This window comes from Hoplias malabaricus, chromosome 1, assembly GCF_029633855.1.
Source record: "Hoplias malabaricus isolate fHopMal1 chromosome 1, fHopMal1.hap1, whole genome shotgun sequence".
Taxonomy (NCBI): Eukaryota; Metazoa; Chordata; class Actinopteri; order Characiformes; family Erythrinidae; genus Hoplias; species Hoplias malabaricus.
In genome coordinates this window covers 87922235-87950098 of record NC_089800.1, presented here as the reverse complement: position 1 = coordinate 87950098, position 27864 = coordinate 87922235, and the positions used below count along the sequence as shown (strand labels likewise).

Below are 27864 nucleotides of genomic sequence, written 5' to 3'. Positions count from 1 at the left end.
GAGAGAGAGTTAGAGAAAGGGAGAGAGTGTGAGAGAAAGAGAGAGAGTTAGAAAGCAGAATGAAAAATCTTTGAGATATTCTCAACTTCATGCAAACGAGCAGTGAGATTTGATGTCCATGTTCACACTACCAGCGGTGTAGAGAGAGAGAGAGAGAGAGAGAGAGAGAGAGAGAGAATGATTCAGGTAGGCAACTCACTTGAGGCAGAGGTGGCAGGTTTTCTTTGGGGCGATACTGATGGGTGGAGGCAGGTTGAACCCAGTCAGACAGACGGTGGAGCAGAAGAGCTGGTTGGAGCCTTTCCTCTGGAAGGCCGTCTGTCCTTTCTGAAGGACTTTGGAGCAGCCGGAGCAGCAGATCCTTATGGAAGCGGCAGGAGGCTGAGGCTGAGGCTGGAGCTGAGGCTGAAGTTGGAGCTGGGGCTGGGGCTGATGTTGAGGCTGGTGCTGAGGCTGAGGCTGGAAATGAGGCTGAAGATGAAGCTGAATTTGAGTCAAGGGTCTGGCCTGAAGATGAGGATTTTGTTGAGTCGGCAGAACCATGAGAGGAGCTTTGATCGCTGAAGTCGATTGAGTCAAGGAAAACGAAGGCGGTTGAGGGGCTGCAACAGAAGCTGTGTAAAGCAAAGAGAGGGTATGGCTGTTACTGAGGCTGCAAATCACGATTTGAGAAAGAGCAAGCTCCACTTCTCGCTTCAGATCTGAACAAATACACAACCGTTTGTGTTCATCTTTTCCCTGCAAGGAAAACACCACAAATCAAAACCTGCAACAGCTCTCTCTACTTTCAATCAACAAACCACTCTCCAGTTTCACATCTCACTGTAAAAGTCTGTAAGGTTTGTGCCAAAACTGCAGCCAATCAGAGCTCTTTAGAGATGGGTGCTATCATTGGTCACAATCATCTCACAGCTTCTTAAAGGCTAAGCACCACTTAATGGACCTCCATGAATATTCCACATTATTGTAGTTACTGACAGATATAAGTATGAATTAAAATGAAAATAGCAGCTTAATTTGCTTTAAAACTGACAATTTTATTAAATTGACGGAAAAACCCGAGCTCGCTACGGAAATTCTCGAACGCGACCGTGACGTCACTGGTGGAAAACAGCTGAACAACGCCGCGGTAAAACACTGTTATGACTGACTGTTATGACAGTATCTAGCTAAATAACCAACATTATTAATGACAATAGCCTAGCAATAAGCTAAACTCAAATGTAGAGGCACCGTTATTCTTGTAAATGTGATCGAAGTCGAACTCGAATTCATCCGACACTATAAACCTCCGTAATGCAGCTACGTAGCCGAGTATAATCTGAGCACCGAGTTTAGCGAGTCAAGCTAACGTTAACTAACACCAACTAAAACAGGCGAAGTGAGTGTCCTTACCCTGTTTACCTCCATGTTACAGAGGCTCTTGAACACCTTTCGTTGGTGTCCTTACATGCCCATATTGTTGGAAAAGCGCCAGTGAAATGAGCTACAGATAACGGAGTGAGCGGATGGTCCTTTCCAAAGTGCCCGTTTAAAGTTGACAAATTTAGTCCATTTTCTGGATATTTTGGGATCTTTGGGCCATTTGTTCACAGATGTCCCACTGTACATTGAATGATTGCAGCCAAAAACAACACACCTTTTCCTCATTTTACATTAAATTAAGTGCAGCTTCTAGAGTTGTTGTCCACCGTCTACGTCACAGGCAAGACGCCTATTAGAGTTTCCCAACACCTTTGGGGGGGGGGGGGACAACGGTCTTTTAAACCTTATTCCTTCAATTAGTAAGAAATAACATGTTTTCTGACGATCAATAAACACAAGTTAGGAACTCAAACTCCACTGTATTTATTTGTTTGACACTTTCATAGAGCTGCTGCTTCGCCTTTAAACTTCTCAATAAACCAAAGCAAGCCTCTCACATCACTGGTGTCCTCTCAAAACCTAAAATTTCAAAATGTGATATTCTTCTCTGAAACGTTTTGGCACAAAATTAACTCCATGAGTGTATACACCAATGGTGTATGTTTGCTCTTGACATTGGTGGGGGACAGTTCCATAGTCGCTGGTTATTGATGGGGACACGACACCTCTGTCCATGCTAGTTCTACGCCCCTGGTACACACCCATTGGCTTATGAGTTTGAGAGAGACAGCTCAGTTTCCCAGAGGAAATAAGTACCGAGCTGTCTCTCAAAAACCATATTCTATAGGAAACATATTTTGTTCTGCATTTTCCTGAGGAACACTTTTCACCCAACCTCCATTCTGAGTGGAAATTAAATAAATTAAGTGTTGTCTGTGACTTGTGCACTGAGATTATCTAATGCCGCCTTCACAGCAGTCGTGATAAGTGTACTGCAGTGTATCAGAAATGCCAAAGAGAGGAAAGTCAGCTCAGACCGATCCACAATAATGAGCTAGCAGACTGAAAATATGAAAAAAATAATAACTTATGCAACTGTTACACAAAACACAACTGTAATGAGCTGAACTGTCTGAGAGTGAGTAACACTGGGGAGTCTTCATCTCTTCATCTCCATCATAATTTAGACTAGGGCTGGACGATACGGCCAAAACTTATATCACGATATATTTCTTAATTTTGGTGACTGGCTGAAAAAAATATATATACAGTGGAACCTCTACTCACGAAGCTTCCAAGATACGAACCGGGCATTTGAATATTTTTTGCCTCCACCAACGAACCACGACTCTAGAAACGAACCCGAGCCTCCGCCGAGCCGGCGGCTGGAAATGGCCCCTGACCCCAATAGGCGAGTCTCCCAGCGCCCAGACTTGAGTGAGCTTTTAAGATTAGCACATTGTAGCTTTAGCAATTTAGCATTAGTGTAAATAGCAGACATCGCTAAGTTGCTAAGTTAAGCCGTATCTACGCTTCGTATCCCCACATTCACCACCTACTCTCCGTTATTCCCCCCACCCCCACCTCCCGTCATACAGCCAGTGCCTGTGTTACTCCTCCAGCCAGTCGTCACGTCTTCAAGTTAGCGATGTGTAACCACTTACAACTTTATTATTTCTTTTTTATTACTGTTTCCACTGTATTTCTCTTTTATTTTTAGTAACGCTACATGTATTTTTTTACTAATTTGAGAGTGTTGTAAACATATATCAGTGCAAAAAGGGTGACTTTCGGGGTGGGGGCTGGAACGCATTAATTGCTTTTCCATTATTTTAAATGGGGAAAATTGACTCGAGAGATGAACTTTTCTACTTACGAACCGGGTCACGGAATGGATCAAGTTTGTAGGTAGAGGTTCCACTGTATATATATAATAATAATAATAACAATAACAACAACATATGGATATATTTAGCATTTGAGTCCAACGACCAAACAAAACTGCTGGGTCACAAAGCCTGAAGAACCCAGAAGCGCACACAATGCACAACAGCGCTTTCTTTAGGCTGTTCCCTTGAATACTAATCCAAATTTTAGTCTTTTTTCTGTCAAACAGTACATTAGTAACCCCCATGTTTGTGTAATGAGTACTGGTTTACCAAAAGTACCAAAACTCAAAAAACAATTAAAATATGTTGCCCATGTATCTTAGGCTCTCAGCCTTCCAATGACATGTCAATCAAATCTGTAGACCAATCAGGGGCTATGTTTCGGTGATGCACAACTAAGGAGGAGGGACAAACAGAGACCCATACTTCAGCAGAGCGCATTCTGTTTTAGCGCCTAACAGACACACGCAGCAAGAGACAACTCAACTGGTTTTATTTGGCAGCCACAAGCTCAACAAACTATAATCAAGACACTACATATGTTTTAAAAGCTTAGACTCTTTCACTAGCTGCCTTTTCCCATTGAGACCATTAACAATACAGGAGAGATGTGAGGGAGGTTGCCCACTTTCCAACACGTCTGGCATTTAAAGGGGTAGAGTACTGGGTTAGAAACAAGACCAATCATTTAATAAAATCTCTATTTAACACTATTTAAATTAAATTTTGATGGAAAAAGGCTTTTTAAATAAAAGCATTTATGCTGATATGCATTCGTTTCATTTGTTTATTTTTTGTCATGGTATTGAAATTGGTATCGAGAATCATGGAATTTCAGTGGTATTGGTACAGATTTATACATTTCTGGTATCGTGACATCCCTACACTCAATTAACGTCCAGCCCTTATTTAGACCAACCTCATTTATTTCAGACCATCTAAAGCAAAGAAGCACAATTCTGAGATGTTCTGATTATGTATAAAAGGAACAGTCGAAGGCGGCATGGTGACGCAGCACGTAGGTGTCGCAGGAGTGTGGTGTGTTCTCCCTGTGTCTGTATGGGTTTCCTCCAGGTGAATGTGAGGAGTGTGGTGTGTTCTCCCTGTGTCTGTGTGGGTTTTCTCCGGGTGACTGTCTGTGAGGAGTGTGGTGTGTTCTCTCTGTGTCTGCGTGGGTTTCCTCCGGGTGACTGTCTGTGAGGAGTGTGGTGTGTTCTCTCTGTGTCTACGTGGGTTTCCTCCGGGTGACTGTCTGTGAGTGGTGTGGTGTGTTCTCTCTGAGTCTGCGTGGGTTTCCTCCGGGTGACTGTCTGTGAGGAGTGTGGTGTGTTCTCTCTGTGTCTGTGTGCGTTTTCCTCCGGGTGACTGTCTGTGAGGAGTGTGGTGTGTTCTCCCTGTGTCTGTGTGTGTTTCCTCCAGGTGACTGTCTGTGAGGAGTGTGGTGTGTTCTCCCTGTGTCTGCGTGGGTTTCCTCCGGGTGACTGTCTGTGAGTGGTGTGGTGTGTTCTCTCTGAGTCTGCGTGGGTTTCCTCCGGGTGACTGTCTGTGAGGAGTGTGGTGTGTTCTCCCTGTGTCTGTGTGGGTTTCCTCCAGGTGACTGTCTGTGAGGAGTGTGGTGTGTTCTCTCTGTGTCTGCGTGGGTTTTCTCCGGGTGACTGTCTGTGAGGAGTGTGGTGTGTTCTCCCTGTGTCTGTGTGGGTTTACTCTGGGTGACTGTCTGTGAGGAGTGTGGTGTGTTCTCCCTGTGTCTGCGTGGGTTTCCTCCGGGTGACTGTCTGTGAGGAGTGTGGTGTGTTCTCCCTGTGTCTGCGTGGGTTTCCTCCGGGTGACTGTCTGTGAGGAGTGTGGTGTGTTCTCCCCGTGTCTGTGTGGGTTTCCTCCGGGTGACTGTGAGGAGTGTGGTGTGTTCTCCCTGTGTCTGCGTGGGTTTCCTCCGGGTGACTGTCTGTGAGGACTGTGGTGTGTTCTCCCTGTGTCTGCGTGGGTTTTCTCCGGGTGACTGTCTGTGAGGACTGTGGTGTGTTCTCCCTGTGTCTGCGTGGGTTTTCTCCAGGTGACTGTCTGTGAGGAGTGTGGTGTGTTCTCCCTGTGTCTGCGTGGGTTTTCTCCGGGTGACTGTCTGTGAGGACTGTGGTGTGTTCTCCCTGTGTCTGTGTGGGTTTACTCCGGGTGACTGTGAGGAGTGTAGTGTGTTCTCCCTGTGTCTGCGTGAATTGGATAAGCAGTTACAGATAATGGATGGATGGATGGAACAGTCGAGTCTAGTTTTGCCAGATCACCATCGGCTGCAAAGCATTCGTAGCAAAAGCCTTAATTTAAACGATTCGACTGAATCTGTGCAAAGAATATCCTCAAAAGAAAGATTCATCAAAAAAACGAACATTAGGGGTGAGTAATCCCAACCCCAGCTTCCAAAGAGACTTCACTTTCCCATACAGCAGTTCCCCAGCATTAAGGCAACAACTCACACATGATTTTCATTGTTCAAACTGATTTAACACAGACCCATACAGAGAACAGGACTGAAACAGGCAGCTATCAAAGTAACTTAACTGCCAATGTTGTAAGATTATTAATTCAACATGAAACTAATTCAACACTTCATTTGTGCTTGAAAACGGAGACGTAGGGGCAAGAGTGAAGCTGGATTCGCTCTAAAAGCTAATAGCAAAAGTTTAATTTGTCTCGTCAGTTCATTATTCGAGTCACGTGAATGGGATTATTTCACTCACCAGAAATGGAATCACTGGCTCCTCTAACGGAGAAAACAGAACTGATCCTCAGCTCGTCTGGAGGAGGCGCTAACTGAAAGAGATGACAACATTATTCCAGTGAAAAATAGCATATATTCATTCATTCATCTTCCGTAAGCTCTTTATCTTTGTCAGACTCTCACTCTGGATAGAGCCCCAGTCCATCACAGTATTTCTCATTACATACTCATTCCAACATTGTTTATAAATAATCAACTTCACTTTACCTTACAGTTTATAATTAATAATTCACACCAGATCAAAACTAACTTCTCAGAGTGGTGCTTTTTCTTTTAATTCAGCACAATTTTCAGCACAACCAGGCATCCTTTACATTACAACGATAAAGGCAAACCTCACCTCGTGTTCTCCGTTCTCAAGCTCTTCTTTAACTCGACTGACGTCAGATGGAGGGTTCAGGGCTTTGTCATAGCCCTCGTCTATGGGCTCATCCTTAATCTTCATTAGAGGAGAATAGACGTTTTCCTCCCTCACGCTCCCGCCGGGCTCACGAGTCGACGTCTGCGGAAGAGAGAGACGGAAAGTGTTTTAATCAACATCCAAACACTCGTCACAAGAGCACGCACCTATTAAAGCCGTAAAACGATTACAGCCTGTTCAACTCGTATCACAGTTCTGAGCAGATGTCAACCCATAATCAGTAAGACGATAGAAATTCAAGCAAGAGGAAATATGTAGAAACTTTAAAGAGTAAAATTGATTTATTGCGTCAAACTGAGGCTCATAAAACTGTGTGGGGCTACAGAATATTACAGAACACACTGGACACTAGTTTAAAACACGTATGACAATTACAAATGCATTAAGTAACATACTTTTAAACACTGATGAACGGGGCATTCAGCAACCCATAATTCTCTGAGAATTTTGCTAAATGTGTGGCAGCATGTTTCTCTCACTCTAAAGGTGAGGTTTTTAGATATAGTTATATTTTGCGTTCACCAAAGTCCCTCTCCCTGACCCTAAAACTCCTCTCTGTTCAGTTATATACAGGGGTTGGAGAATGAAAGTGAAACACCTGGTTTTAGACCACAGTACTTTATTAGTGTGGTGTAGGGCCTCCTTTTGCGGCCGATACAGCGTCAGTTCGTCTTGGGAATGACATACACAAGTCCTGCACAGTGGTCAGAGGGATTTGAAGCCATTCTTCTTGCAGGATAGTGGCCAGGTCTCTACGTGATGCTGGTGGAGGAAAACGTTTCCTGACTCGCTCCTCCAAAACACCCCAAAGTGGCTCAATAATATTTAGATCTGGTGACTGTGCAGGCCATGGGAGATGTTCAACTTCACTTTCATGTTCATCAAACCAGTCTTTCACCAGTCTCGCTGTGTGTATTGGTGCATTGTCGTCCTGATACACGGCACCGCCTTCAGGACACAATGTTTGAACCATTGGATGCACATGGTCCTCCAGAATGGTTCGGTAGTCCTCGGCAGTGACGCGCCCATCTAGCACAAGTATTGGGCCAAGGGAATGCCATGATACAGCAGCCCAAACCATCACTGATCCACCCCCATGCTTCACTCTGGGCATGCAACAGTCTGGTGGTACGCTTCTTTGGGGCTTCTCCACACCGTAACTCTCCCGGATGTGGGGAAAACAGTAAAGCTGGACTCATCAGAGAACAATACATGTTTCACATTGTCCACGGTGTGGCTACAGCAGCCCCAGCCGTGTGTATTGACCCTGTGGAGCTCCCCACGGACAGTTCTGGTGGAAACAGGAGAGTTGAGGTGCACATTTAATTCTGCTGTGATTTGGGCAGCCGTGGTTTTATGTTTTTTGGATTCAATCCGGGTCAGCACCCGAACATCCCTCTCAGACAGCTTCCTCTTGCGTCCACAGTTAATCCTGTTGGATGTGTCGTCCTGAACCTTCACACTCTGCTCTTACTGGTGCAATGTGCAATTAATGAAGATTGGCCACCGGGCTGGTCCAAGTTAGCCATGAAACCTCCCACACTACAATGACGGGTGTTTCAGTTTCATTGTCCAACCCCTGTATGTAGATTCAATAATTCATGCATTCATTGTTTCTAACCCTTATCCAGTTCAGGGCGTTGGTGGGTCTGGAGCCTATCCGGAATCATTGGGTGCAAGGCAGGAACACACCCTGAAGGGGGCGCCAGTCCTTCACAGGGCGACACACACTCACACACACCCCCCTACGGACACTTTTGAGTCGCCAATCCACCTACCAACATGTGTTTTTGGACTGTGGGAGGAAACCGTAGCATTTATATGTAGATGTGACTTTCAAAATAAAAGTGTTATGCTTTAAAAGTATCTTAGGTGTAATTCTAAACCCAGTTAGTACATACAGATCTAGGAACCCCCTCCACTGCTCGCCTGCAGCTCACGCTTATATGAAAAAGCCCCACATTTTAAGTTCTATGGGTAGGTTACTTCTTAGGTTTGTGAGGTGTGAAACCCTGTCTTGAAACCTTTCATTTTTACAGGAGGGTGGCTTTAACTTACACTGGCTTCATTGTGTGAATTGCTCTCCTCCATCGGTGACTCCTGAGCATTTTCATCTGGGGAGGAAAAATAAAAAGGCTTTTGTAGGTTTTTTACACTCTCAGAGAAACCGTCACTGTGGTGGTCTTATGTAAAGTACATTTAATTAGGGATAATAAACTGTACCGCATCCTTTATTGTATGTTAATTACACATATTAAGGTTTTGATAATGTTATACTCTCCATTTCATCTCCAGGACTTAAATTGTGGCATCTTTTTTAGACACAGGTCTACAATGCAACTTTACAAAGAGAGAGAGCGAATGTAATGTACCTTTAGGGAACACAACTAGACTTTAAAACCACTGCAGTTACCTTTAGTGATCAATAATGTATCTGTAAAGTACCTTTTTACCTGAGAGTGTAGAACAGAGCATTTCACACCGAATCAAACCCACTTTTCATCACTCGGTTGAATTCTAAGCTCATTATTATGTAGAAAGTTTAGAAAAATCCCTTTAACTCTTGTATCAGTGAAACTTTCAGCTGCACCTCTTTGTATTAAAATAATTCTGTAAAAATCTGAATGAATGATTCACACGTTTTTATATCTGCACTCCCAAAGCCACGCTGACCTGCATTTCCACTCTGAGAGGGTTTCCCGTTCTGGTTTTCACTCTCCTCTTGTTCCTCGCTGTTACGCTCTTTCTGACTGGAGCTGCTGTCCCAGTCTTCCTCCTCAGCTCCCAACACAGGAAAACCGTCCAGTTCGTCGTCCTCCTGTCCTTGCTGTGGACGATCAGATGAGCTGCTGGACTCCATCGGCAAATCAGCAACCGTCCTTGCCATCTCAGCACCTGGATAAAACAAAACAAAATCAGAATCCAAACCAGCGACTGCCACAGTGGGCTAAGAATGGACCCTATCACCAGGAGGGCACTGGTCAGATCCCTGGGGAAGCCTCAGCCACAACTGGCCTCAGCTGATTACAGTTTGTAATTGTAGAACTACAGAAGGAGCCTGTATAGTCAGTGGAGCTGAGAGAACAGACAGTGAATGAGGAAACAACGAGGTGGTTATGTTGTTGTAATGTTAAATTAAACGTGCCAATAAAATATAAAAATAAATATTAAAACCTCACAGAGAATCTAATATTTTGCTCATTTAAACATTAATCAGCCATTTTGTTTTACCTGACGACTGCTCCTCGTCTGCCATAGAGACAACACTCTGAAATGAAAGAAAACACAAAGAAATTAAGGCACGTTCAAAGAAAAAAAAAAAAACAGTTTGTTGGTGTAAGCTACAGTTAAAGTTGGAATCTGGCTCAAAATAAAAAGCAGCAGGTATAAAAAGTTAGAAGCAGCAGGTAGTGTCGCATTCACACAGCTCCAGGGGCCTGGAGGTTATGGGTTCAATTCCCGCTCCGGGTGACTGTCTGTGAGGAGTGTGGTGTGTTCTCTCTGTGTCTGCGTGGGTTTCCTCCGGGTGACTGTCTGTGAGGAGTGTGGTGTGTTCTCCCTGTGTCTGCGTGGGATTCCTCCGGGTGACTGTCTGTGAGGAGTGTGGTGTGTTCTCTCTGTGTCTGCGTGGGTTTCCTCTGGGTGACTGTCTGTGAGGAGTGTGGTGTGTTCTCTCTGTGTCTGCGTGGGTTTCCTCTGGGTGACTGTCTGTGAGGAGTGTGGTGTGTTCTCCCTGTGTCTGTGTGGGTTTCCTCCCACAGTCCAAAAACACACGTTAGTAGGTGGATTGGCGACTCAAAAGTGTCCGTAGGTGTGAGTGAAAGTGTGAGTGTGTGTCTGTGTTGCCCTGTGAAGGACTGGCGCCCCCTCCAGGGTGTGGTCCCGCCTTGCGCCCAATGATTCCAGGTGGGCTCTGGACCCACCGTGACCCTGAACTGGTTACAGATAATGGATGGATGGATTCAGAGCCAAGAAAAAAATAAGTCAATGTACTACATACTATTTGGAACACAACTTTCAAGACCAGTTAAACACCTGGGAGTTTTGTTTTGAGCTGCTACATGTTAATAAAGTGTGCACGAATGAACAAAAGGGTGATGGGAAAGTGTTTTTGAATAAACAATGTATTTCAGCTGGTTTATACCTACCGCGCATGCAGCACGCCCCTCGAAGCCCCTGACTGACCCCGCGACCACAGGCTTTTAATGTGCAACATGCTGTTATTTGTCATTGTACAACGAAATATGTCTTTCGCATTTAACCCCTCTGTGGCAGTGAACACACACACACTAGTGCACTAGGGGCTGTGAACAGACAACTAAAGCGGTGGGCAGCCATCCTCGGCACCCGGGGAGCATTTGGGGGTTCAGTAGCTTGCTCAAGGGAACTCCAGGCATGGGATGTTCACGACGGTCCTGGAGATCGAACCGGCGATCTTCCTGTACCAAGACCCGTCTCTAACGATTAGGACAATGACTTAATGGACTCCCCAGGACTCTGTTCTGTCTGTGGGTCAGTTAGGAGGTGTGTTTGTTATTTTTTTGGCATAAGGCCATCCTGAAGTTCACTGGTGTTTGTGTCTTTGTAAATATCACATCTACAACATATATTCTATTCATTGTCCATTCTGCATTTCCAGTTGTGTCCTTATTGTCCACATTCTCATCTCTGCTATTCATTTCCCACACATTAATCCTAACACACACCTCGTTCTGCTACGGCTGAACCCTAGACTGGGTTGGAACACTGCGTGGGTGCGTGTTCACTGCCACAAATGGATCTAATCGTTAGGCACGTTTTTGTTGTCATGCTGCGCAAGTCCTTGTTCTCACACGTGAATATGAGTGTTATTACTGATTACAATATTGCATCCAGAATAAGTTTTACACATCATCACTCGAAACAAAACCTTATCTCAATTTTGACTAATATTTTTTTTATATTTTAAAGCCCCTGTCAACTTGGTTTAAAACACTCACACCTACGGACACTTTTTGAGTCGCCAATCTGCCTACCAACATGTGTTTTTGGACTGTGGGAGGAAACCGGAGCACCCGGAGGAAACCCACACAGACACAGAGAGAACACACCACACTCCTCACAGACAGTCACCCGGAGGAAACCCACACAGACACAGAGAGAACACACCACACTCCTCACAGACAGTCACCCGGAGGAAACCCACACAGACACAGAGAGAACACACCACACTCCTCACAGACAGTCACCCGGAGGAAACCCACGCAGACACAGAGAGAACACACCACACTCCTCACAGACAGTCACCCGGAGGAAACCCACGCAGACACAGAGAGAACACACCACACTCCTCACAGACAGTCACCCGGAGCAGGAATCGAACCCACAACCTCCAGGCCCTCCGGACCTGCCCACATGTGTGGGGTCTAATCACACTGCTTACAGCGAGCAAGATATTTTCACAAAAATCACAGAGAACGAAAAAGAGGTAAGACAGAATTATAAAATGAAGAATATCTATCCAGTGCATGCTCTCTCCTTCTTTTCCAGTTGTAGAGCCAGACAGTCCTTTCCCACCAAAAGGACTCTGGTTCTTGAACCAGTTCCGCTCAGGTTTCTTGGAACCTTGGTGCTCTCCAGCAGAGAAAAGTAGCAAAGGCACCTTTTGTCACATTAAAAAGAGCCCCAGAAAACACACCGTTCCTGTTATATTTCCTTTTATTTTGTTTAATATATAAACACACTGTAATTGACCCCATAGAGTTCCACAGCGCCAAACACTTTCTTTGAGGCTCTGTGCTCTTTCTGGAGTGTCTTTAGCTGGATAGCCCAAGGACGTCAGGTTTCACGCCAAGAAAATCCACTATTCTTTGGATCCAGCTGGGATCACTATATTATGGTTTGTGGGAAAGCAGCCCCAGTCGGTTCACAAATACGAACAAAACAGGTTCCACGTTGATGGAACTGGGCAAGTTCAATTGTGATGACTGGCTTTATAATGAGGGTGGGGAATTATTTTAAAATCAACTATCAAAATCGGAATGGTTAAACCGTATATGGAGCCGCTCTAGCAGACTGGCACAAAGGTAGAGAGGGAACAGCACCGTCGATAGGGAACAGCTGCTTTGCATATCCATATTTCATTTGAGAAAAACTGTGAAACTGGTCTTCAGTGAAATGAAGACTACATATTCACGTTAAGGGCTTAATGCCGTGTGATGCACCGTGTTTCACCAAAAACTGTGCCCAGAGAACTTTATTTTTATCAGGAACACGGTAAAAACACGCATTGCGTTTTTTAGACGATGATCTACACCCGGGGACAGCACAAAACAAGAGAGGCATGATGTGCAAAATTGAGTAAAAATAATTAAATAAGTAAAATAATCTACATTTTCTATACAGATAAACCTCAAAAAACCTCAAATAATGGTGTGTATGTTTGAAGGTAGATGTATTACTACATCTCTAAATCCAACAATAGAAACTAAGTGTTTCAGCCAAAAAAAAAGCCAACAGAACTATACTGCGCCACTTCAGAGCCGTTTTACTCGAGAGCATTCAGAGAACGGTTAGAAGACTCTAAAAACGAGTGGACAGGGGCTTTACAGATGACACTTACACATACAATTCATGATGAACGTACAGAGGGCGAAACCTGCCAAAACAATAAACATACATAAATAAGCGAATCAGAAAAAGCATAAATCATGCGTTTATGTACTTCTTTATTTGTTTATCCAGAGATTTACGCATTTATTAATTTCTACATTCTTTCCTTTTGTATTTTAATAAGAACCATGGATCTTCAAGCTACAGGAGGTCCTCGGGTTACGTCAGTCCCGAGTTACGATGTTTCGTGGTTACGACACATCTCCCATTTACTGTATAAAGCCTTGTTTCGACTTAAGTGGTTTTGCGTCGTAAACGTTGTAACGTGAACTTCGTGTTTGGTGTGCGCTGCGGAAGAATACACGGTCACGCGGCTCAGGACCGAGGAGGACGGCATCACCCCAGCCGCAGTGCGACGCCCCTTCCAGTGTGCAAACCAACCATAGGAACAAAGGTAAGGAATTGTTCTCTCTTTTTTTTAATTACTGTTTATTATTCGGCACGGTGGCGCAGCAGGTAGGTGTCGCAGTCGCACAGCTCCAGGGACCTGGAGGTTGTGGGTTCGATTCCTGATCCGGGTGACTGTCTGTGAGGAGTGTGGTGTGTTCTCCCTGTGTCTGCGTGGGTTTCCTCCGGGTGACTGTTTGTGAGGAGTGTGGTGTGTTCTCCCTGTGTCTGCGTGGGTTTCCTCCGGGTGACTGTCTGTGAGGAGTGTGGTGTGTTCTCCCTGTGTCCGTGTGGGTTTCCTCCGGGTGACTGTCTGTGAGGAGTGTGGTGTGTTCTCCCTGTGTCTGTGTGGGTTTCCTCCGGGTGACTGTCTGTGAGGAGTGTGGTGTGTTCTCCCTGTGTCTGCGTGGGTTTCCTCCAGGTGCTCCGGTTTCCTCCCACAGTCCAAAAACACACGTAGGTAGGTAGATTGGCGACTCAAAAGTGTCCGTAGGTGTGAATGTGTGTGCTTGTCTGTGTTGCCCAGTGAAGGACTGGCGCCCCCTCCAGGGTGTGTTCCCGCCTTGCGCCCAATGATTCCAGGTAGGCTCTGGACCCACTGCGACCCTGAACTGGATAAGGGTTACAGACAATGAATGAATGTTTATTATTCCTGTTTAATTTCATTATTAAACGTATTTTATATGTGTTTTTTGATAATTACTGTGTTAGGATAGGTGTTAGGATAGGATAAGTGCTTACAGTATGTTATTTACGTAAAGTATGTTCCGACTTACACCGAAAATCGAATTACGACGCAACGTAAGGTCGAGGACCCCCTGTATTTTGTTTACAATGCAATTATTTTCATAATATAATGCTTCTACAACTACATTTTCATACTTTTATTTACTGTGTCATGTGTTTTCCAAACGGTGTCGCCATGTTCATCCGACGCTGGAAACAAGGAACAAATATCTATAAATCTAAGCGGAACTGATATTATATTTAAATATTTTAAAATGTATTAAACAATTTAGGACCAGTAACACTGAGTTTACTTTGATTCAGAGCAGGCTTTATGCAAATTATTCTGTGACCGTTTAAACACAGATCGTAACTGCGACAGTTTAAGGTGGAACAGAAAATGCAAATAAGAAGCCAACTTCAGCCTGGTCCGTCCGCTGCCTCCTCTCCGCTTTCTTTAAGGTTAAGAGATGTGTGTTCTCATTTACATACTGAAGGAAGAAATGTGGAAATTAACATAGAAATCCTTTAAATAAATTCATTCATGAATAAACAAATGTAGAAACACAAATTTCTTTACGTCATATTTAAGTATTTATGCTTTTCTGTCTCCAGTTTATTTATTTATTTATTGATGTGTTTTGGCAGAGGCTGTGTTCTCCGTGTGTGTGGACAACTGGAAACATCCAAAATAACTTGGATAAAAAGTTTTATTTTATTCCCACTGTCAACATAATTCCACTTTTTTTACTTTCTCCTGTAAAGATAAAATTTTAATTGTTTATTTTTATGAAAACCCGTGATACAAAGTACGCTCCGGACCCAGACCAATCCTGACAAGGATTAAACACCTACAGATGAAAGACGAATTAACGAATTGATTAATTGATAGACTGCTCTATTCTAATGGCCTTTTTAAAAATCAAAATACTACGTAAACTATTTTATTTTTGGTATTTACCATTTCTATATTTACGTAGAAAAGTGATGTATGAATAAAATGTATTATTATTGTTTGATGTATTGTATATTTTGATTTCTGATGGATATCTGAATAAATTATATTGTGATTATATACAGCTACTCAACACTGTGGTTCCTGACATTCACAGATGTGTAAATAACACCAAAAATAAACCAACACATTCCAAAACCCTCTTATTTTAACACTTTTCCTCTCAATCTTTAACCTCCACTGAAGATAAATCAGACCGTACCTCAGTTACTGACTGTACAAAGACGCCCAGTCTATTCACGGGGTTTGGAGTTAGCCTTATTTCTTTGTTGACGTTAACGTTAGCTGCTAATTAACATAGCTCCCATTATCTTCCACTTAACCGTATACTTTTGCTCGTCCTCCGTTTTTATCTCATGTCGACAGTTACATAGACTTATTTTAAATATGTTACTTTCTTCTCATTGTAACAAAATCCAAAAAATTACGAGCTTAAACTTGGCTCCCTCTTCGAATGCTCCGTTCCACCTTAAACGATCCATGCGCCTGAAGGAATCAAAAGAGCTATTTAAGGTGGAATGGAAAAATAGACGAAGACGCTGCGAAATAAGTGAACGCAAATATAATCTGGTTTTCTTACCTGTGTTTTCCCCCCCGTTAAGGCTGCATCTTCAGTCTTATTGGAACCGTAAACCTGACTACAGCGTAATTACACTTTAATATGTTAAATCTCTGATGATTTTTAAGCGCCCTGTTTAAGTAAAGCTGCTAACAGAATCACCCACGGCTCCGAGCCGCACTCTCTCCCTCGGATTTATTAGTATGAGTATTGCTAAAATTAGATGTGAAGGTTTTGCTGCGTTTTGTAAACTTTATCGCTTTAAAAACGCAGATAAAGTTAAATAGCAGCCTTCGCGCTCCATTCAACATCGGCTCAGCGCAGAAACGCGGCAAAATTGCACCACCGCCTCTTACAGGAGCGGAGTACTCACTACAGTCACGAAGTACAGTACATGGTGTAGCAGGGAAACTGGGAGCTACATTTTGATAATGTAGCTATGTATTTATTTATTTTTTACTTGGATGTTATGTGAAAGCGTCAGCAAACTTTATAAACTAAAAGCACAAAACAAAAATATGATATGACCTTCCACCGCTCCACCATAGAGAGCCTACTGACCTATGCTGTGTCAGTGTGGCACTCCAGCTGCACAGAGGCCGACAGAAGGAGACTGCTCTCTGCCTAGTAGGGCCAGGAACATTCTGAAGGATACCACCCATCCTGGCTTCCACCTCCTTAACCTGTTGCCTTCTGGTAGGCGCTACAGGTCCATACCGGCCAGAACTAACAGACTCAGGGACAGCTTCTTCCCCAAAGCCTCATCTGTTTTGTCTGTCCTATTTGTCTATTGTGTACTTATATGTTGAGTTCTTGTCTGTGCACAGTAGCGTTTTTTACACAGTAGTTTTTATTAATTCTAACTTTTCTATTTAAATATTGCACTATGGGCACTTTTTAAGGAGCAGCAATTTCGTTGTACTATGTATATTGTGTATGCCGTGTATAATGACAATAAAGGCTTTCTATTTCTATTTCTATGATAAATCTCGCCTCAGAAATCACCAAAATATTGCTCTACATTGCTGTGGCTGAAACAGAAGGCAGCAAACTCGACGCCTTGCTGCCTACACTGTCTCTTTACTAGTGATGTGTCGGTCGCGAACGAACCGGTTCAAAGAACCGGCTCTTGTAAGTGAACAATGAGAGCCGGTTCCCGTGTAAGACCGAGCCATTTTTTTCTAAGGCTTGTCATTCAACCAATCAGAGAACAACAAGCAAGCTCCACCCCTCCACCCCTCCGAGCTGAGACACTTGGTTTTCCTGAATGCCAGTCTGCCTTCCAAAACATAGTTGAAGAAAATGTTAAATCAGTTAAATGTTTGTTGACAGTTGTGGTTGTTTTAATCACTACCGTTGAATGCTGCTGTTTTGCACTTTGCAGAGTATTTGTTTATTTTATTTCCCAGAAATGGATGATTATTTAATTTAATAAGCTATTTTGTAATACCTACCTTTAGGGTTCCATTGGCTGTATTTCAGAGTTTACAAGTGATTTTTTATTAAGGTGTTTAAATAAAAATCCAGTTATTTATACAATTGAATGTGTGAGTGCAGTCAGTGAGTTATTACAAGACAGCCATAAAAACAATTGGCCATTGCAACACTATTTAATATTTTTAATATTGAACAATAATGTTTTAGCTGAGATAGCTGAAATAAAATGTTAAATAAAGTTGTACACATTTTAATAATACTGTATGTGCGAAGAGGAGGCAGCAGGGCAAAGTCTGCTCAAATGGCTGTTCTTTAACTGCTCGTCCCAAAGTAATTGGGCTTTTTTATTATTGTTGTTAATAATAATACTTATTTATTTAGAGAAAATGTACACGATGATTGTAATTTTTAAACCCATAATTTATTTTCCCGTTATGTATTTTTCAAGGTAAATAAACGTTTGAACTTCTAAACCCAACGGACCCTGCTGTTGACCGTTCTGACGAACGGGATTATGGGAATTCTATGGATGCTTCTACGCTGCCTTCAAAAATCGTCCGAACGGTGAAACCTTAGGCAGCATTTTATACACCGACATTCGATTCACACTCGCCTCGCTCCCTCAGAAGGCAGCCTCCCAGTCGTTTTAGACACAGCCTGTCACTTGGGAACAGAATGTTGTCTGTGTTACCGTGGCAACACAGCCAGAACGACTTTGGAGAATCAGCTGGACACTCTATAAAAGCGGCTAACGAATGAGCCGCGGAGACAGTAGGATTTATGTGCAGTAACGTTACAAATTATGGTGGAAATGTGACTCACCTGATGTGGCTGTAGAGAAAGGGTAGGTTCGGCTCCAGCTTTCAAGCTAAGGTTTCTAGCATAGCCGCTTGCCTTCTGCTTGAGGTTACTGAAGCAGTCATCGGTGAAATGTCTACAGCATATGCTAGTCGTGTTGTAGACGACGCCACTGTGCCCGTGATGAACTAAGAAACGTATCCAGGTTTTGTGCAAGGATACCTTATAGAAGGTCAGGTCTTTATCCCGTTTACTGTTGGATGGGCATCCAGGGAAAGCACACACACGAAACGCTGGCATTGCTTGGTCAATAGCTGGATAGCTAGATGGCTCCTAAGCTTCAGCTCTCCAGTCTCTTCGACTCAGAGAGGAGGCGTGGCTATGGTAGCTGTGTGATTGGTCAGGGTAATACTGACATAAGCATTACCCACTCTTAGAACTGCCCATTCTACATCAAGAGGAGAGCAGTACTTGTCATTTTTGAGGAGGGGTTTATTATATTTCTGTTTTTTTAATAACAATAAAAAAACACCTTGTCAAAATGTGCTGCCATAGTGTACTTTTATAAGTAAAGTTGCTTAAATAAAACAGTAGGTAAGATGATCTGAATGAGCTAAATGGAGAGTATCAGAAAATGCTGCCTATAGGAGATATTCATTCATTGTCTGTAACCCTTATCCAGTTCAGGGCCACGATGGGTCCAGAGCCTACCAGGCATCACTGGGTGCAAGGCAGGAACACAACCTGGAGGGGGCAACAGTCCTTCACAGGGTGACACACACTCAAACCTATGGACACTTTTGAGTCTCCAATCTACCTACCAACGTGTGTTTTTGGTGCGTCGGAGGAGCATCCGGAGGAAACCCATGCAGACACAGGGAGAACACACTACAATCCTCACAGACGGTCACCCGGAGGAAACCCACGCGGACACAGGGAGAACACACCACACTCACATAAAAATGCATATGTAAATAAAGTCCCTAATAACTTGTAGTTGCAGTTGACTTACTGCTTTACTTAACCAGCAATCTGATTGGCTCTTATTGCTTGAGGGCGGGACTTTATCCGTTAACAGCAAGCTGATTGGCTATTAAAGCTGAAAGACGGGAATCCATGTTCAGCGTTTTGAGAATATTTCAACCTGTAAATGTTCGCTTATTTTTAAAATTTCGGGTTTTAACTCACACAACAGTGTCGTTCCAAAAGAGCTCTTATCACGTCCCTTGGGCTGTTTTTACTGGCGTCTGGAGCCCTGCCCTGTGTGTAGCCATTTCACAATACGTGTTCATGGGAAACGTCATCAGTCTCAGCCCAAGTACTGTTCCATTTAAAAGTCCACACCTAGCCAAGTACAGTCCAAATCCCCGGATGTGGTCTTGCTCCGCTTGTAATATCGAGGATGCACCGGGACGGGACTTCTGTAGACTTGAGACCGTCAGATATCCCTGAATGCATTTTGCACCAACCTTAGCTCTATTCTTTTTTTGCGCCACGGAGATGGTGACTCGTCAAGTACCCTGGCGTTCCAATTACATAAAGACCACAGTGTACCAAGTACGGCAGTCCAAACTTGACATATTTTGTATTGAGAAACAGCCTGTTTCACTCAATGGAGTCACAGCGCTCATTATAATTCACAGATCTGATTGGCTGAAGAGCCTCACGTGTGATATGCAGAAACACATGTGATTGGTCTGTGAGTTTCCTGGAGCGCTAAACCTGCACCGGAACGACTAGAAGAGTCACACCATTTAAAGCACACACTCTGTTCAGAATTTTGCTCTTAATAGTTATCAGCTACAGGTCCAGGTCCAGATCGGACAGCGTCGTGTTCCGGATTCGGACCGCAGGCCGCCTATTCGTGACCGCTGATGTAGACTAAGCCACAGCTCTTTACTCAAGCAAACTCATTTTTGCCCTGCTTTGCCATCAACCTACTAACCCCCTTATTTTTCCTCTCTGATTTTGTTTCCTGTCTCCCTCATACATCTTCTTAACTTATATTTAATCTTCACATTACCTATAGCTCATCGTCTTCATCAGCTCATTTTTACGGCTTTGTTATTTGTTGTGCTCTCTGGTGTTGACCAGTGGAGGATGGGTTGCCTTAGGCTAGGTTCCCCCTCATGAGTCTTGGTTCCTCTCAGTGTTGTTCCTCGTGCGCTGAGGGAGTTTTTTTTCAGTTCATAGCAGGCTTGGACCCTGATGTTTGCAAAGCTGCTTTGCGATGACTTTCTGTTGTGAAAAGTGCAAAATAAATAAATGGGATTGATTGATCAATCGCAAAACAGTCTCCTTCGTCTTGCTAGCGTTAAGAGAGAGGTGATTTTACAAATCTCAGCATAAAGTTTAGTAAGGCTATAAAACAGTCCTTCACAGGGCACCACATTTACACCTATAGACACTTTTGAGTCATCAATCCACCTACCAACGAGTGTGTTTGGACCGTGGGAGGACACCGGAGCATCAAGAGGAAATCCATGCGGACAAGAGGAGAACACAGCAACTTCTCACAGACAGTCAACCGGAGGAAACCCACACAGACACAGGGAGAACACACCACACTCCTCACAGACAGTCACCCAGAGGAAACCCACGCAGACACAGGGAGAACACACCACACTCCTCACAGACAGTCACCCAGAGGAAACCCACGCAGACACAGGGAGAACACATTACACTACATATATATATAAATGCTACGGTTTCCTCCCACAGTCCAAAAACACACGTTGGTAGGTGGATTGCAGACTCAAAAGTGTCTGTAGGTGAGAGTGTGTGAGTGATTGTGTGTCACCCTGTAAAGAACTGGTGCCCCCTTCAGGGTGTGTTCCCGCCTTGTGCCCAATGATTCCAGGTAGGCTCTGGACCCACCGCTCCCCTGAACTGGATAAGGGTTACAGATAATGAATGAATGATGTTGAGAGATTGTTACACTAAAAATGTATGAAGGTAAAGTCTACAACTGCCTTAATCAAACTTTGGTTAGAATTTTCTAAAATGGTTGTCAAAATTGAAAAAAAGCAGGTGAAAATTAACACATGCACATTATAAATTGTGCAGCGACTAAATTTAGATTCTCCTCAGGAATAGTCTCTTTACCAGTTCGGAGGTCATAAATATGAAGTGAATTTATTGGGGGAAACGATGTATACCATGAAAAAATAATTTGATATTTAACATCTTTTATTTATGGAGTTTGGTTTCCTGCTTTTATTGTTTAAAAACAAAAGAAAAAAAAAAACAAAAACAAAAAAAAAAAAAAAAAAAAAAAAAAATATATATATATATATATATATATATATATATATATATATATATATATATATATAAAGGCTTTTTTTACTGACACTACCCAGTAGTTATATATATATATATAATTTTTTTTTTTTTTTTTTGCCGGCTCTACTGGGTGGACTTTTATTTTGAAATACACAGTCCATGCCAGGCTGTCGCTGGCTGTGTTTCTCACGGTCTCTGTTTCAGCTTCAGTTTTCATTAAAAACTTGACAGAAATACTTCATATTTTAGTATAAATCTGTTTTTTTGTGGATAATCGTCATGTTCCGCAGAAAACTGACGGCTTTAGATTACCACAATCCCACCGGATTCGACTGTAAAGGTGAGATAAAAAACAGATTTCAATCATTGGAAAGGAGAGATTTCTGGAAAAAAGCCTTAAATCAGAACAAATATCACCATTAACTTTAAATACTTGCAGCTTTCTGAGTATTAATTCCGCTCTAAATGGTCTGTGAATAAAACATTTATTTATAGCGTGTGGTTTACTGTAGGCCAAAGACACACCATTACCACAAAGTCATATTTCTGTTAATGAAAACATATTTGCGTTTGTTTCTTGTTATAATTGACATCTTCTACGAGAAGTAGTTTAATATAGCAGATATAATATGGTGTAGTTTTATAATACAATGATAGACAGAGTTAGGAGGAATACATTTAAGAATAAATCTGATTGTATATTAAATATATGCCTGTATTTAAATGTGTTCTTTGCTCTTTTTAACTCAAGATGAGACTGAGTTCAGAAATTTCGTGGTTTGGCTCGAGGACCAGAAAATCAGACATTATAAGATTGAGGACCGTGGAAACCTGAGGAACATCGCTAGCTCTGAATGGCCACAGTACTTTGAGAAGGTATATTTCAACATTTTCATTAATATATTTAAACACACACACACACACATATAAAACAGAGGTGCGGGAGGGAGAGGGACAGGTCATAAAGGCAAAACACTAAACAAATGAAGGTGGTCATGAGGTATTCACGTTTTATCTTTGTTCATTTCTTTGTGTTACAGTATCTACAGGATGTGAACTGTCCCTTCAGTGTCCAGGAAAGACCGGAGGCTGTGGACTGGCTGCTGGGGCTCGCAGTGCGCTTTGAATATGGTGATAATGGTAAAGCGCTCCTCATATACCCTTCAGTCCGATATGAAATACCCTCTCCTCAATCGTCTTATTAACTGTTAAATGCCTTCACTGACTACATGTATCTTCTAGGTTTATCAGTCTGTACATCCTTGAGTGCGTAGGACTGTTGTATTTTTCAGACATGCTTAATCACTATAAGCCCAGTTGGACTCCAGAGTCCTCATAAATAGCTCAGCTTGCCCTGCCCAGGGTTAACTCCGATCAGGAAATCTCAGAAGCTCCCCAACACCAGACATTTTAAAATCAAGACTAAAAACGTAACTTTTTAATCAAGGTTTCTGGAAACTTCTCCTTATACTCTGTTTATAATTTAATCAACTCTTAATTTATTTAGGGGTGGTTTCCCAGGCCGGGATTAAGCCTAGTCCTGGACTAAACTGCGCTTTGAATAGTGATTTTTTCCATGGAAAGGTGGATAGAGGCGAGGCCTAGTCTGTTTAATAGTTTTATATTTTTACTGATGCAAAATTGTGCACTGTGTTTAAACGCCATTGTTCATTCATTCATTGTCTGTAACCCTTATCCAGGGGCGGCAGTTCTTTACAGTGCAAAACACACATTCACTCACACACTCACACCTACGGACACTTTTGAGTCGTCAATCCACCTACCAACGTGTGTTTTTGGAGCATGGGAGGAAACCGGAGCACCCGGAGGAAACCCACGCAGACACAGGGAGAACACACCACACTCCTCACAGACAGTCACCCGGAGGAAACCCACGCAGACACAGGGAGAACACACCACACTCCTCACAGACAGTCACCCGGAGGAAACCCACGCAGACACAGGGAGAACACACCACACTCCTCACAGACAGTCACCCGGAGGAAACCCACGCAGACACAGAGAGAACACACCACACTCCTCACAGACAGTCACCCGGAGCGGGAATCAAACCCACAACCTCCAGGTCCCTGAAGCTGCGTGACTGCGACACCTACCTGCTGCGCCACCGTGCTGCTTCTGAACACCATTGTGTAGAACTTATTTAATAATATAGTATTTAAAAAAAATTTAAAATGACCTCTTAAATAAATAATCATGATAATACAATAATAATATTTATATAAATAATAATGAACATAAATAATAATTAAATATACATAAACTATAATGTTCATGAAGCCAATTAACCTGGTGTACCCTCTGTGGACAGTTAGAGAGAGTGAGAGGGACGTGACTGGACCGCGTGTCCTGCTCCAGAATGAGGAAAGTGACTGTTTACAGATGGATGGATGGAGTGGGTTGTGGTTCTAAAACAGTGGATCCCAAAGCAGGGTGTTAATTAAGAGCGGCAATGTGAAGAGACCAAGCACAGCTCGTGAGGTCTGGACCTTTCCTGCGAGGACATTTTATATTTTTAATGTTAAACTCAGCAAAAATAATAGAGTATGTGTCGAGTATGAATTCACATTTAAGTGAAATGTAAGAGACCACAGGATGGCAGTGTTGTATCAGATTCTGAGTCTGAAGTAAAATACACTGTGTACTGCTGTGTGTACAAGACTTGAGTGACTGGATCTGACCTGAGAGCAGTTTCACCACTGGGCTTTGATTCTGAAAGGATTTCCTTGTTTGTAATATGTCAGATACGTCGTTACAATTCTGTGCTTTGTCCACATTTTCACAAACTGCTGATATTTGTGAACAGAAGGTTTCTTCACAGTAACACATCACTTACAACGTTTTACTACAACTTTTGTATAAAGCAAAAACGAAGCCAAATAAACTGCCCTTTGCCTTTTTTTTTTTCCTTCTTTCGAGGACCATATAACACACTCTCTCTGTTGCTAAATTGTGTTTGTTGTGTCCCGCTACAGTGGAGAAGTACAGAAACTGCACACCTGCATCTGAGAGCAGTAATGCCCAGAAAGCAGCTGACCCTCTCATTAACCTGGACAGTGAGTGTTCCCTCCTCTTTCCTTTCTTCTAATGATAGTCTTCAGCCCCTCTCCCTCTTTGTGCTCCGCTTCTTATTAAGATTAGTGTCTTCTAATGGAGCAGTATGTTCAGTGATGGGTAATAACTAGTTACTTTGAAAATCACATTCCCTCTCGTCTCCACAGTGGAACATAGCTCTGTTTCTTAAAGAACTGTCTGTGTCCAGACTGTGCTTTGGTCCAAACCCCACGAGCCCCACAGCAGTGTTCTCCCCCTGTGTAAACAGCCCCTGTTCAGAACGCCCGCTTTCAGCACCTGTTCCTTTAAATGATAATGAGCCGCACGCTGTTCACCCCGACCCCGAGCGCACAGCAGCGAGGAGCAGAAGCTCTGGTTTTTAGCCGTTTTTGCTCAGTTCTCTTTCTTACTCAGTGCTCTTAGTGTCTGTGGGTCCAACACCGTGATTGGACAGATTCAGAGGAGGGGGCGGGGCAATTGTAAAGTCTCTGCACTTGACGTCAGAAGCGGCGCACAGTCAGAACGACTCGTTTTATCCCATGTTTCTGACTTGGGCAGCGCACAGGAAACTGTGGGTGGTCTGTGGGGCTCGTGGGGTTTTGATCAAAGCAAGTCACAGACTTTTCATTAAAACTGTGTTCACTGTGGAGAAGAGGACGAATATATTCCTTTAAACGTTCCATGAAAAGTTGCTTCTCGTTTCTCTTTAAAGTCACTAGAGAAAGGAGCGTTTGTTTAAAAGCGGAGAAGAGGGAGAACTCTGGAGTCTGTGTCTCTGAGGGTTTAACCTTTGTGTTTGCTGCAGGTAATAATCCCGACTTTAAGGCAGGAGTCATGGCTTTGGCCAATCTGCTGAAGATCCAGAGACACGACGATTACCTGCTGATGTTGAAGGTGAGTCAGTTACCCCTCTGGCTGATGTTCCAGACATCCACGTCTGATCCTTCATTCATCTCCTCCAAACTCATTATTAGATCTCGAGTTAATCAGGAGTCGCAGTCGTCTAATCTCACAGTCTAACGTTTGTCTGGTCTTGTGTTCATGTGAGCTGACGTTAATCTGATCTGTCTCGTGGTTTGTCAGGCGATCAGGATCCTCATCCAGGAGAGACTGACCCCAGAGGCCGTTGCTAAAGCCGGTAAAGCCAAAGAGGTCGGTACTGTTCACCTGTGTCGTTGTTTTTCTTACTGTTTTTCTTGTGCTGTTCTGAAACGTGCTGCTCTCTCTTCTGTGTTTAGGGTTTATCTGTGTCGCTGGACAAGCACATTCTGGGCTTTGACACTGGAGGTATGTTCACTGCTTCTGTTTAGGAGCAGATTGGGGATGATTCATGTCTCGAACCCAGACATATTTGAGGTAGAGTCATATTTGATGATTCGATGATGGTCAACATGTCTGAACACAAGTCTGACAAACAACACTAGATGTTAGACCACAGATGAAGAGCTGAATCTTTTGCACACCTGATTAAACTCGTCAGGTAACTCCCCGGCTAATCATCAGTGACCTGGAGCAGTCACTTTTCTGCTACATTGTCCCTGCTCTCTTTTTGGTTCCTGGTCCCTGAGAGCTTATCCCCTAGCAGCTCCCCACTGAAATGTATCAGTGTCGTCTCAAAACCCTGTCTCTAAGGGGAACAGTGGGCTTTGGAAACCACAACAACGGCGGTGGTAACGTTAAGCGGTGTTTACTCATGGTGTATCGGCGTGTTGTTGTTGTTGTTTGGGACTGAACACAGCTCCGTCATCAGTTCAGACAGATCAGTAGAGTTTGTTCCTTCCTTGTTGCAGCGTCCAGCTCTCGCTGGATTCTTTCGTCGGCCACCGATCCAAGGAGCGTTTGAACCTCTTCAAAAGACCACGGCGTCATTTTACGAGCTGCCGTCGTGAGTCGGATAAAAACAAACGTGATCTCTGCTGCAGCTGGAGTTTTTAAACCCCTCAGTGTCTGGACTGAGTACAGTCCACCGACCAAAAACATCCAGCCGACAGCGTCCTGTGTCACTGATGAAGGACTAGAGGACGAGTGACACACACTGTGCAGCGACAGATGAGCTACTGTCTCTGACTTTACATCAACGAGGGAGTAGTGTCTCACAGAGAGTGGACACAGGGTTTAAAAACTCCAGCAGCACTCCACTTTTTACCCGAGAACAGGGCGAAAGGGGCACACAAAGTATGCAGAGCATCAGATGGACTAGTCTGTAATTGTAGTTCTATAAAGTGCTCCTGTGCGGTCCCTGGAGCTGATGAAATGTCCAGTGAGTGTAGAAACAACGTTGATCTGCGATTGGCTGATCTCTGGACAGTTTGCTGTAGTTGTGGATGTGAGCTGACACCATTTGTTCAGTAACGGGTCTGTTTCGTTTCCCCTCACGTGTAGACGCCGCTCTTAACGAAGCGGCCAAGATCCTGAGGCTCCTGCACATAGAGGAGCTGCGAGAGCTGCAGACGCGGATTAACGAGGCCATCGTCGCCGTGCAGGCCATCATCGCTGACCCCAAGACAGACCACCGGCTCGGGAAGGTGGGCAGATGATCCCCCTCAGGACGGGAAGTCAAACCAAACGTCTGGAATCTTCGATGCCCTGCGGATTTGTGATTTTGACGGATGGTTGGGAAAATGAATTGGGAATTATGAAATTAAACCGTTACTTTTTTGATTTGCTTTAAAAAGACTTGTTGTTTGGGGTTAACAGTGGGTTACTATCGCAGTCTCAATCCACAGTCAGTTTGGAAACTCCTTGAAAAAGAATGAAAGGCACTTTGTTTTCCATCAACTCAACAGAACTATTCCCTGGGATTTGGAGAAACGTCCTTGTTTGGACAGAGTCAGTTACTTTATTTTGCTTTGATCAGAACAAAAGGAGGAAACATTTCCAGGGTGTATCTGCGTGTAAATAAACAACATCAATATTAAAAAACCCCAGTGATTGTGTCTCGTTCTTTAACCGAACGTTAACACGTTAAAGCTCTGTGACAATGTGAACGCTGGTTTTCGCAGCGACTCCAGCTGCAGTCCGCAGGGGCCTCGAGTCTTGCACAATTTCCGAATCCAGCTGTGCCAAACGCTTCATGAAGTAAACATCCAGTTTCCGTGCCAAGACGTTGCGGAATTATATAAATAAAGAGTAGAAGAAATCCCTCGACAGCAGTGGAATCACATTTTATTGTTATAAATATAACATCTTACAAAACCTTTAAAAAGAAAAAAAAAAAGGTTTTAAAAAATTCAAGACGTGGTAGAAACATTGGCTATATTCATTACGACAAACACTTATTAGTGCACCAAGTTCTCCAATACTGCACTGCTCTGTATTTCACACGCACACAAAAAACAGGACTCGCTGCATGACCGAGAAAGACTTGGAACTCTTTGGCTTGCTTTGTTTATCAAAAAAAACATTATAAAAAATACAGTAGAAAGAAATGAGGTATAAAACAAATGTACAAAATTAAACTAGATTTAAAACAAAATAAAAACA

At 43.3% G+C, this 27864-nt stretch overlaps 2 protein-coding genes across 5 annotated transcripts in view; one reads left to right on the top strand and one right to left on the bottom strand.

Annotated features, from left to right (window-relative positions):
* si:ch211-266o15.1 (zinc finger MYM-type protein 4) overlaps window positions 1-18307 on the bottom strand; it is a 66797-nt gene extending 48490 nt beyond the window's left edge. For 3 of the 4 annotated variants that reach the window (XR_010803792.1, XM_066675947.1, XM_066675945.1), the window contains exons 1-7: window positions 15808-16089; window positions 9680-9716; window positions 9122-9343; window positions 8507-8562; window positions 6368-6529; window positions 5987-6059; window positions 200-614 (exon numbers count right to left, since the gene is read on the bottom strand). Coding sequence is in view for 3 of the 4 variants with exons in the window: in XM_066675947.1 (XP_066532044.1) it covers window positions 200-614; window positions 5987-6059; window positions 6368-6529; window positions 8507-8562; window positions 9122-9343; window positions 9680-9704 (953 nt within the window). In the remaining variant the exon portion in view is untranslated. Of the gene's footprint in view, window positions 1-199; window positions 615-5986; window positions 6060-6367; window positions 6530-8506; window positions 8563-9121; window positions 9344-9679; window positions 9717-15807; window positions 16090-18045 lie in introns of those variants that run through there. The other variant, XM_066675946.1, reaches the window with a different exon arrangement.
* Window positions 18308-21463: 3156 nt separating this feature from the next.
* rtraf (RNA transcription, translation and transport factor) lies at window positions 21464-27285 on the top strand. Its single transcript, XM_066685793.1, has 8 exons — window positions 21464-21646; window positions 22058-22182; window positions 22347-22446; window positions 24303-24383; window positions 25187-25275; window positions 25465-25533; window positions 25620-25668; window positions 26764-27285. Exons 1-8 carry the CDS (start codon window positions 21586-21588, stop codon window positions 26916-26918), a joined length of 729 nt encoding a protein of 242 aa, XP_066541890.1. The 5' UTR covers window positions 21464-21585; the 3' UTR covers window positions 26919-27285.
* Window positions 27286-27864: the final 579 nt, after the last annotated feature.